This window comes from Eptesicus fuscus, chromosome 11 (assembly GCF_027574615.1).
Source record: "Eptesicus fuscus isolate TK198812 chromosome 11, DD_ASM_mEF_20220401, whole genome shotgun sequence".
Taxonomy (NCBI): Eukaryota; Metazoa; Chordata; class Mammalia; order Chiroptera; family Vespertilionidae; genus Eptesicus; species Eptesicus fuscus.
In genome coordinates, this window is record NC_072483.1 from 34,860,619 (window position 1) to 34,873,271 (window position 12,653).

The 12,653-nt window shown below is 35.4% G+C and overlaps 1 protein-coding gene across 1 annotated transcript in view; it reads left to right on the forward strand.

The window, feature by feature from the left end:
- Positions 1-626, forward strand: part of KCNJ3 (potassium inwardly rectifying channel subfamily J member 3) — a 142,839-nt gene extending 142,213 nt beyond the window's left edge. Inside the window, exon 3 of the mRNA XM_008138678.3 lies at positions 40-626. Within this exon, the coding sequence (XP_008136900.2) occupies positions 40-626 (587 nt within the window). The remainder of the gene's footprint in view (positions 1-39) is intronic.
- The last annotated feature ends 12,027 nt before the right edge of the window (positions 627-12,653 follow it).

The window sequence follows — 12,653 nt, forward strand, 5'->3', positions numbered from 1 at the left end:
TTTATCAAGGACTTTTTTTTTTTTTTTTTTTACTTGCAGGGATGACTTGTCAAGCTCGAACATCATACACCGAAGATGAAGTTCTTTGGGGTCATCGTTTCTTTCCTGTAATTTCCTTAGAAGAAGGGTTCTTTAAAGTTGATTACTCCCAGTTCCACGCAACATTTGAAGTCCCCACCACACCTTACAGTGTGAAAGAACAGGAAGAAATGCTTCTTATGTCGTCCCCCTTAATAGCACCAGCCATAACTAACAGCAAAGAAAGACATAATTCTGTGGATTGCTTAGATGGCCTAGATGACATTAGTACAAAACTTCCATCTAAGCTGCAGAAAATGACTGGAAGAGAAGACTTTCCCAGGAAACTCTTGAGGATGAGTTCTACAACCTCAGAAAAAGCCTACAGCTTGGGAGATTTGCCCATGAAACTTCAACGAATAAGCTCAGTTCCTGGCAACTCAGAAGAAAAACTGGTATCTAAAGCCACCAAGATGTTGTCTGATCCCATGAGCCAGTCAGTGGCTGACCTGCCACCAAAGCTTCAAAGGATGGCTGGGGGAGGAGCCAGGATGGAGGGAAATCTCCCAGCCAAATTAAGAAAAATGAACTCTGATCGATTCACATAACAAACACCCTCTTAGGCATTATTTACTGTTTGATTTAGTAATAACCTAATATTTGGCTGATGAGGGAATCCTCTCTAAGGAATCCGAAAGGTACATTTCCTCCCCAGTCAGATATGCTTATTTGAGAAGCCTTATTTCCCAAGTACTGCTACTGTGCAGAAAGCAAACATTGTGAAGGGAGGGCCTCATAAGGAAATTCTTACTAACGGGCATGTATTATCACATCATGCATGCAATAATGTGCAAATTTTGCATTTAGTTTTATGGCATGATTTATATATGGTATATTTATATTGTATATTCTGGAAATATATATATACATATATATATTTAAATGGGTGGTATTCTCCATGACATTTCTAACATGTAAATTAAGCTGAACATGAATAGATATCTTTCAGGGCGATAAAACTATATATATATATGTATATATATGTATATACACATATATACATATATATGAACATACTCATGCATACATATATATTTATCTGATAAAATTGTGATGTTTTGTTCAGAGTTGTAGTTCTTGTGCATGTTTACTTTATTAGGCTAGGAAGGCTACTGGCATTAATTATTAATACCAAATATTTTAGCCTTAAATTATTTGTCATTTTTAAAATCTAATTTAATGTTTTCTGCTGTTTAAGGTCCTGAAAGGTTTTCAATTGTACTTTATATGAGGGAGTCACACAAGTCTGTTCTATTTATGGCCCTGACAAAATATAACCGTTATATATTTAACTTGTAAATTTTAGAGCATATCAATATGTTGAAGATTTTTTACAATTTTTAAAACTTGCTAGTACTGGGGGAAAATAAAGATAAATTAATTTGAGAATTGGTCCTCTCCTGGACTAATTAAAATCTGGACACCTGTTTTGTATATGATTTAACAAAACTGTGAGCTCTGAACAAATGCTGAATCATTGTGATAGTCAGTAGCCAAGTTATACTGAATGCAGAGAATGTGTGAAATTACATAATTAATGGTCTCTGTTTCAAACTGAGTCAATTTTCACTTTGTTTCTGAAACTTCTGTCATTTCAAAAACCAATAATTTTTCCTTGCAGAGACACAACAATACACTGAAAAAGATGATAAATATTTATGCTTTAAATATATATGTCTAATTGAGTGTCTTCTTTCTTGTCAGAGATTTCTTTTAATTTAAAAATTTTAAATACATTTTTGATTTCAGAGAGGAAGGGAAAGGGAGAGAGAATCGCTGATCAGCTGCCTTCTGTACGCCTCACACTGGGGATCGAACCCACAACCTGGATATATGCCCTCACTGGGAATCAAAACCATGACCTCCTGGTTTCTAAGTCAACCACTGAGCCATGCAATTCGGGCTAATTTTATTTTTTTATTACGGTTTCCATTCAACATTTTTTTGTGTGTGTTAGTTTCAGGTGTACAGCACAGCAGATAGACATTGATACAGTTTACAGAGTGTTCCCTCCGATTCTCTTTTCTTATGCCTTTCTTTAAAAAAAAAATGATTTTTTTACAGAGAGGAAGGGAGAGGGATAGAGAGTTAGAAACATCAATGAGAGAGAAACCTTGATCAGCTGCCTCCTGCACACCCCCTACTGGGGATGTGCCCGCAACCATGGTACATGCCCTTGACCGGAATCAAACCTGGGACCCTTCAGTCTGCAGGCCGACACTCTGTCCACTGAGCCAAACCAGTTAGGGCTTCTTAGCCTTTCTTTTGTTAATGGCATTTGTTGTAATAGGACAGACTTTGTTTCTTCACCTGGGGAACCTATCCTATCCAACACCTGTCACTCAGTTTGTGACGAATGTTTTGTATATAGTTGAGAGAATTTAAAATTTGATGAATTGAAAGTATTTTACCCATTCGTGTGTTTTTTTTTTTAATTTTATTTTGGTATTATTGTTTGGTTGGTTAAATACTGATTTCATTGGTATATTGGATCCCTGGCCTACCAAAATAATTTTAGCAGTACAATTTCTTAACCTTAAGGTTTTATATTATAATTCATTACAGAAACAAACTATTGCTCAGCAGAACACCTACAAAATAAAGATTTGGAATGCGGACATTTTAATGAAAATTTATAAGTGTTCCTTATCAGAATATAATGGATTTTCCTATAAAACTTTTTGAACATTGCAGTGTAACTCTGCCCATAATTAATCTATTTGCCTCATTAACATGCAAATCCTCAATGGCTGGTTTGGCGCTCATCATTTCCTGTTTTTAGCAATCTTGTGATAATTCCCTTATTGGAAAATTATTACGTCAACAATTTAATCATTGACTACAAGAATACCTTCTGGCTACCTCTGTATCAACCAAATTCTGTAGGTGCAAACATATACCAGGGAATTAATTGTTACTGGCAAAATGATCAACCTTGAGCATCCATCCACTGTGAATAGAGCTGGTTGCCCTACCCCTTAATCTCTGAACTTTCCTCTTTGCTGGATATAGGAAATGAAATAGTAGCAGAAAGAGGAGTTGGCAGGGCGGGGAAGGGGAGTAAGTATATTTATTACCAGTGGAAGAAACTGCATAGATCATTTAGCCCAAACACTTAAAACTAAATAGAGCCATAATTTAATTTGGATAGTTATTTTGTCTTTAGTACCAAGTAGAATATGGGCCCCAAAATAAACTCTCCAAAGGTTTTCATTAATTCATTTAACTTTTTTTTTTTTTTGCATGCTTTGTTTTTTTTTTATGTCCCAGGCATTTCTCCCTTCTGGGGGATTTGGGTATAACTAAGTCAGAGGAGGTCACTGCCCATTTGAACAATGCATATCAGTAGGAGAATGGGGAGGGGCACTGTGAGACAGACAAAAAACAAATGAGATGATTTCAGATAGTAACATTACTTGAGGAAAGGGTGTAAAAAAACAAAAAACAAATGAGATGATTTCAGATAGTAACATTACTTGAGGAAAGGAAAACAGGGTAAAATGAAAAAAATGACTGGGTGAAATAGTAATTATTTTAGAGGAGTTTACTGGTTTAGGGAGGGAGTGATACTTAAACAGAGACTTGGATGATGAGAAAGAACAACCACTCTTGCCAAAATTAATATATCTTAGTGAATGCTATTTCTTTATTTTTACCACATTTGTATGGGAAAGATTTGATTTCTGCATGTAATTGCAGTTTAACCCCAATTGCTAAGTTGATCATAGGCCCCAGTTTCCCGAGAGTCCCAGCTTGTCCTGTTGTACCTGTGTAATTACTAACAGCTCTCCCTTTCACTCTTCCAGTGTCTTGGTTTGGATGATATATGGTGACTCTACGTTTTGTTGAAACTAACTAAATTATAAAGTCTAATATATTTGGATAAAAATAAAGAATTGCTTTTATTCTCCTTTTGTTGATTTTTTTTGACACTGATCATTCCACACAAAATCATTGCAGTTTCATATATGAAAAAGTGACTGGGTGAAATAATTATTTTAGAAGAGGTGACTTCTTATCAAAGTGATTTTGTGTAACATTTGTTCATTCTGCACATGACAGGTTTTCTCAGCAGTGAAATGTTTTGCATTTTATTGATTGAATAAAAAATAAACCTCTGGTGTTTCCATTTCAGGAACTTGTATGAACTCAAATCAAAAAGAGTAAAAGTCAACTTAAGCCAAGGAAGTTTTCAGCCCACCAAAATACAATGTGTTCATTGAACTTAATAATTATTTAACAACTGCAAACTAATCCCTTTTTATGGGATTTTTATGGTGTATGTAGCTCCTGTCATGATAAAATATTTCATTCTATTTATCAAAATTATGTAAATAAAAGAAATACAATTATTTTGATAATGCTTATCTTCATTTTAAATATTACTCATCCTTTTCAGCAATAGGTGAATAGGCTTTTGCAAATACTTACCAAATGAAAAATAAGGATATATCATTAATTTTGAAAAAAATTCTTAAGCTGTTCTAAATTCATTCATAGATGTATGACTTTAAATACTATAAAAAAAGCATTTAGCTGCCTGATTATTCAAGAGCCACTTTGTCTAGACAAGATGGAACCTTAATAGATTATTTCTGTGGGAGAAAGAGGGAGATTATGAGGAAGGTGTCTTACACGCTGTTTGTATAATGAAATTTTCTATCATTCCATACTATGAAGAGAGTTCACCTTGGATACATAGCACATCTGTGAGCTCTACTTCAGTAGTTGTGCTTGTGCTTGAATTATATATATATATTAGAGGCCCCGTGCACGAAATTCGTGCACGGGGGAGGGGGGGGTCCCTTAACCCAGGCTGCACCCTCTTCAATCTGGGATCTCTCTCACAATCCAGGACTGCTGGCTCCCAACTGCTCACCTGCCTGCCTGCCTGCCTGCCTGATTGCCCCTAACCACTCCCCTGCCAGCCTGATGGACTCCTAACTGCACCCCTGCTGGCCCGATTGCCCCTAACTGCCCTCCCTTGCCAGCCTGGTCACCCCTAACTGCCCTCCCCAACCAGCCTGATTGCCCCCAACTGCCCTCCCCTGCAGGCCTGGTCCCCCACAACTGCCCTCCCTTGCAGGCCTGGGTCCCCTCCAACTGCCCTCCCCTGCTGACCATCTTGTGTCCACATGGGGGTAGCCATCTTTGACCACATGAGGGTGGCCATCTTGTGTGTTGGAGTGATGGTCAATTTGCATATTACCTCTTTATTATATAGGAGATATATATATAATATATATATCAATATATATATTATATATATATATATATTATATATATATATATATTCAATTACCATCAAACTAATTTCATTGTCTGGCATGCAATTTATAATTATTTAAATGAACAAGGTCATTTAGGTTACAAAAATATAAACTCATGTATTCAATACTGCAACTTCAGTTTTATAAAAACTATAACTTTCAAATCATGATTGGGTTTAATATTTAAAGGGTGTTCATCATTTTTCCACTTCCCAACAGTTAATTATGCATATTTCTTGATTCAATGTGTTTATCCGAAGACTCTTAACTCTTAAAAGGTAATAATTTAATCCATCACAATTCAATCCTTGAAGTTAATTTTTATTTTGCCTCCTTATTGGTGAGACACGTCAGCAATATGGAACCTGAACTTAATGCATATTATTTGAGATCTGCATTTCTTGGAGGTGTCTTCATGAACATTTTCTCCTTTGCTGAGCCAGTGTGTTTCAAAAGCCACAGTAAGTACAACAGACGAATCCTTGTTTTGTTTAAATAAGAAGTCACCTTTTTAAAAGTGTTCAGCTGCTTCTTTTGAAAGAGTTTCACAGAAAAAGTATATTCCTAACTTTGGATCAGGCCAGTTCTGTGATATGTCATATGCCCATGGTACCTCTCAGAATTAATTTTAAAAGCTAGGTTCCTACAGCTTCTGGCCTAGAGGAGTTCAAAGAAGATGGATCTCATCATTTAGTAGAATTTTTTTTTTCTTTTTTCAAATGCTGATTTTCTTACCTGAAAAGTCTTGAAATCTTGACTGTTTCAGAATATTTGGGCTATGTGTGATCAATGAGTACTGTAGACAGCAAATACAGTAGGGCCCATCACCTCTCCACTGCTTACTAAGAATCTTATCCATAACTCCTGCTTATCCTTTCCCAGCTCCGCTTGTCAATCATTTGCATGGTAATTTGCCCACATTATTTGAATCTTCGCAAAAACTATATGGTAGAGATTTTACAATAAAAAAAAAAAAAAACTAATTCTCAGGTAGTCCACTTAGTCTGTTTTTAATTAAATTAAATCTAGAAACATGAGAAGTCCCTACCCTCTTGGGTGGTTCAACTGTTATTTATATGCAAATCCCTAACCATTCTTAAATTGCTTCTTGATTTTCCATTTGGGAACATTATCTATTTGCTTTTAGCTGAAGTAGATGAAAATCCAATTTTGTTTTGTTTTGTTTAACTTTTGCTACCCACTACACCTCTACCACATCCACCCTACCCTAAATTTCCAATGTTGTTACAGCATGCTTTAATTAGATTAACCATGAGTGTTTTCTTTAAGTGCTATAACAATTGAACCCATATGTTTTTTCTTTTTATTGATTAAGGTATTACATATGTGTCCTTATCCCCCCATTTTCTCTCCCCCCCCCCCACTCTTGCCCTCACCACCCTGGTGTCTGTGTCCATTGGTTAGGCTTATATGCATGCATACAAGTCCTCTGGTTGATCTCTCCCCATTACCCCCACCCCCTCTACCTTCTCTCTGAGTTTAATGGTCTAATTCAGTGGTTGGCAAACTCATTAGTCAACAGAGCCAAATATCAACAGTACAACGATTGAAATTTCTTTTGAGAGCCAAATTTTTTTAAACTTAAACTTCTTTTAATGCCACTTCTTCAAAATAGACTCGCCCAGGCCATGGTATTTTGTGGAAGAGCCACACTCAAGGGGCCATGGCTCATGAGCCGCAGTTTGCCGACCAGGGTCTAATTGATGCTTCTCAGTCTTTGGATATGTTTTTGTTCATCAGTTTATGTTGTTCATTATATTCCACAAATGAATGAGATCATGTGATATTTATCTTTCTCTGACTGAGCCCATATGTTTTGATAATTTTCCCATTGTGTTGGGATCTTCCTTTAGGATCATGCTAGGGAATTCCATTTATGGCATTCTTGGTGTAGAAACCCTGTTTTATGGGCCTATGTTTTCATCTTTTCTTGGTTTACTTCTTTGTTTTCATTAAACACATTTTTCAGGAGCTTCTCAAAAAATAAGATAGTGAACTTTTTGAGACTTTGATTTTTAAAATAATCAATCTGTACTTCCTAATTAATATTAATAGTTTGGTCTGGTGTAGAAATCACTTTCCTTCAACATTTCAATGACATTGTTTCTTTTTTTTTTTTTAACCTTCTAATGTTGTTACTGAGATGTCTGATACTACTTTGAGTTTTAATTCCTTTTCAATTTAAAGCTTTCAGAATATTATAATCTTCCCCACTGTTCTTAACTTGCAAGATGTACTGCCTAAGTGTGAGTCAAGTTTAGTCCATTTTGCTCTGTCTTTTCAGTCTGGATAGTTTTCTTAATTTTTTAAAATTTATTTCCCTCTATTTTTCTCTATTCTGTCATTCTAGAATTTTCATTATTTGGCTGTAGGAACTTTTGGCAATGATTTTCTAATGTTCTTACATTTTCTCTTTTGTTATTGTTATGTACTTTTTCTCTACATTCTTGAAGACATTCTTAATTTTAAGTTTTATGACTTTCAGTTTATGTCCATTTATTTCATTTCATTTCTTTTCCAAGATTTTCATTTCTTCTATAACAGTTTTATTTTTCAGTAACTTTTTTGTTATCTACATATGCCTTTAAAACAGACTTTCAAGTTTTACTTTGCTACTGTCTCCTTTCCTTACCTCTTTGCTTTGCTAAGCCTTTAACATTTTGCTATTATTTCAGTGTTTTAGGAAGCAGTAGGAATAAGTACTTATAGTATTTAATCTGCCACTTTGAGAAGAGAGGTTAGCATAACTGCATTAGTTTTCTATCACTGTTATCACAAATTAGCAGCATAAATAATACAAATTTATTACCTTACAATCTGTAGATAGAAGCCCAACATAGGTCTCTCTTGGCTAAAATCAATGTCAACACAACTGTGGTTCTTTTGTGTTTTTTGCTTATTTGTTTGCATCTCCTGGAGCCTTTAGAAGAGAATTCATTGCATTGATCTTTCCAGTTTCCAGAGGCCATCCACATTCTTTGGCTCATTGCCCCCTCCCTCCATCATCAAAGCCAGCAAAGTTGAATCTCTGTGTCTTTGTGACTCTTCTACCTTTCTCTCTTCCACTGTGCTATAATCCAAATAATACCTCCAGCTCAAGGTTCTTGATCTAATCACATATGCCAGTCCCTTTTGCCAAGTAAGGTAACATATCCATTGGTTCTAGAAATAAATTCATGTGGACTCCTTTGAGGGTCATTATTCTGACTGCCTCACAACATTTCTTACTTATCCCCTTTTATATAAAGAGAGTTTTATTTCAATAAAAGATTTCCTCCCCAAATCTTAGTATAATTTTATGTAGATTTAAAAATCAGAGCAGGCATTTTCAAAATAGATGCTTCTTCACAGGCATTTCCTAGCTTATGAAGAAACATCTATAATAATAAAAGCATAATATGCTAATTAGACTGGATGTCCTTCCGGATGACCTTCCACATGAAGCTGACCTTCCAGATGAAGCAGGGGCTGCCTGGGTCCTGGGTGCCAGAGGGAAGCCGTTCCTGCAGCCAGGGGAAGGAAGGCCTACTATTGCATGAATTTCGTGCATCGGGCCTCTAGTATTTAATAAGACATTAATTATTCTCTTAGGAATCTATTTTTGTCATTGTGAACAAATGTCTGACCAGGTTTTATTTTATAGTTCTTCATGGAAAAAACAAACAAACAAAAAACAAACAAAACAAAACAGTGTTTTAAGAAATAGATTGATAATAACATCCAAAAAACAGTGTTTCAAGAAATAAATTGATAATAACATCCTAACCTTGTATGTCAAATCCACTTTTTTTTGGTTAGCCACCTCACCAGTGGGTCTTAAAACTATATCAACCGTGGGTTTAGGTTTCAGTAAATCAGCCTTAAACTGGTACCATTATTTGTTGGCAGAAAAACATTACTGTGCCACATAGACACTTAAAATATATGAAAGTTTATGACCTGAAGTTACTTTTAGCAATAAATTTTATTGTATTTTAGCCAAATGATCAATGAACTGTATGCAGACACGTTGGATGGGCCCGTGGGAGTTGGCACTTAGATCGTGTGTGTTTCAGTGGCTGACTGACAGAGAAGGGTAAACCTGAAAATGTCACTTAGATGTGGGTTTATTTTTGTAAGTGAAAGATGATAGCATGTCTTCTACCTAGTATCCCATTGTTATGAAAATGACTTGTGATGTCTAATGAGATTTATGGCTTCTTTTTTATTAAAGACTAGAGGCCAGATGCACGAAATTCATGTAAGAGTAGGCCTTCCTTCTCCCGGCTGCCAGCACCGGCTTCCCTCTGGCACCCAGGACCTGGGCTTCCCTGGCAGCCCCGGCTTCATCCGGAAGGACATTTGGTCTAGTTAGCATATTATAGTTTTATTATAGATTCCTAAATAAATGATTTCTTATCAACTTTTATCTCCCTTTCCTTTTTACTGTAGAGGGACTTCTCAGTTTTATAAAGTATACATTATAGGAAAAATTGTGCACATAATAATTATGATAGAGACTCATATTTTTGTAACCATCTATAGGCTTTACTTCACTGGCTCTCACTTTCCCTATATACTAAATTAATAGAATGAAATTACATTGCATTCTTAGATTCATATTTTACATTATTTACAACTTTACTTAAAATATGTAGATTTGGACATGTGAGTGAACTCTCTCGTCCAACCATAGTTTTTTGACTAATATAAGATTTATATTTAAAGCCAGTCCCTTTTCATTCTAGCAGCCTTACAGCGTTGATATGCAACTTTAAAGAGGAAATTGAGTGGAAGATATTTGGTAAATTGAGATTAATACCACGATAGGATTACACAGTTTCTTAAAGAAAGTAAAAGTAAGGATAAACCATGATCCTTTGACTTATTAATGGAAAAGTCATTATTTTTTTACCATGACTGTTTATCCCCTCTATGCCTTCTTCCACCTCCACCCCTGCCTCCACAATCATCACACTATTGTCCATGTCCATGAGTGTTTTCTTCTCTCTCTTTCTCTCTCTTCTTTTTTATTCAATCCTTCCATAAAGTAATTATTGATGACCAAGTTGGAGGGAAAAATTTGCTTTGGGAAGAATCAAGATGTTGGTTATAGTTGAAATGGAACACAAACTGTGAATGACCAGTATTCATGCCAATAATCTATTCTGAACCAGTAAGTAAGGTAGTTTTAAGTAACTGGTTATATATTTCATTGGTTGCTTTCCCCAGTACCCTACTAATACTTTCCAATTGTCAAACATGAATGCCCTTTATATAGATGGACCTCTTACTTGAGAATGATGGAATCAATTTGTGCCATGTGTAGACTGCACCACCTATTGTCCTTTGTTGTGTTTTTAAATGTATTTATTTAATTTTTAATTAAATTTATTGGAGTGACATTGATTAATAAAATTATATAGGTTTCAGGGGTACAGTTCTGTAATACAACATCTGTATATTGTATTGTGTTTTCACTATCCCAAGTCAAGTGTCCTTCCATTACCATTTATCTTCCCTTTATCCTATCTTACCTCTCCCAACCCCCTTTCCTTCTGGCAATCACCATGTCTTCTACCTAATATCCTATTGTTATGAAAATGACTTGTGAACTCATAAATGACTTTATGAGTTCATTTTTTCCCCTTAATTCATTCACCTTTATCACCCAGGCTCCCCTTTCCCCCTGGAAGCTCTCAGTCTGTGTTCTTTGTCTATGAGTCTGTTTCTATTTTGTTAACTTATTTTGTTCATTAGGTTCCAGATTTAAATGAAATCATATGGTATTTGTCTTTCTCTGACTGGATTGTTTCACTTAGCATACTACTCTCCAGGTCTATTCATGCTGTTGCAAAGGGTGCAACTTCCTTCTTTTTATGGCCTAGTAGTATTCCATTGTGTAAATGTATCACAGGTGTCTTATCCACTCTTCTATTGATGGACTTGGGCTGCTTTCAAATCTTAATTATTATAAATAATGCTGCAGTGAATATAGGGGGGCATATATTCTTTCAAATTAGTGTTTCTGGTTTCTTGGGATATATTCTTAGAAGTGGAATTGCTGGATGATAAGGCAGTTTCATTTTATTTATTTTTTCTTTTTAAAAATTTTTTATTGATTTCAGAGAGGGAGAGGGAGAGAGAGATAAAATCATCAATGATCAGAAAGAATCATTGATTGGCTGCCTCTTGTATGTCCCCCCCCCCCCCCTTCTCCCAGGGACTGAGACCAAAACCCTGGTATGGGCCCTGACTGGAAATCAAATTGTGACCTCATGGTACCTAGGTCGATGCTCAACCACTGAGCCACACCAGCTGGGCCCATTTTAATTTTTGAGAACTCCATACTGCTACCCACAGTGGCTACACCAATCTGCATTCCCACCAATAGTGCATGAGGGTTCCCTTTTCTCTACATTCTTGCCAACATTTGTTATAGATCTATTGTAGATAGCCATTCTGACAGGTGTGAGGTGATATCTCCTTGTGGTTTTAATTTGCATTTCTCTGAGACTTAGTGACATTGAACATCTTTTTGTAAAGTTTGCTATCTGTATGTCTTCTTTGGAGAAGTGTCTATTCAATTTTTTTTACATCTTTGGATTGTTTGTTTTCTTGGAGTTGAGTTTTATAAGTTCTTTATAAATTTTTTATATTAACCCCTTATCATATGTATCAGTGAATATATTATCCTATTCAGTGTGCTATCTTTTCATTTTGTTGATGGTTTTCTTTGCTATGCAAAACCTTTTCAGTTTGATGTAGTCCCTTTTGTTTATTTTTAACTTTGTTTTCTTTGCCCTAGGAGATACATCAAAAAAAAAAAATATTGCTACCAGAAATGTCTGAGATTTTACTGGCTGTGTTTTCTTCTAGAATTTTTCTGTTTCTAGTCTAAGATTTTAGTCTTTAATCCATTTGGTTTTATTCTTGTATAAAGTGTAAGAAAGTGGTATATTTTCATTTTTTGCACCAATCTGTCCGATTTTCTTGACACTATTTATTCAATAAACTGTCTTTACCCCAATAAATGTTCTTGCCTCCTTTGTCAAATATTAATTGACCTTAAAGGAGTGGGTTTATTTCTGGGATCTCTATTCTAGTCCGTTGATCTATATGTCTGTTTTATACTAGTACCAGGCTGTTTTGATTACTGTAGCCTTGTAATATATTTTGATATCAGGTAATGTGATTCTTCTAACTTTGGTTTTCTTTCTCAAGACTGCTGTAGCTATTTCAAGTCTTTTGTGTTTTCATATAAAATTTTGGAATATTTGTTCTATTTCTGTGAAATATGCAATT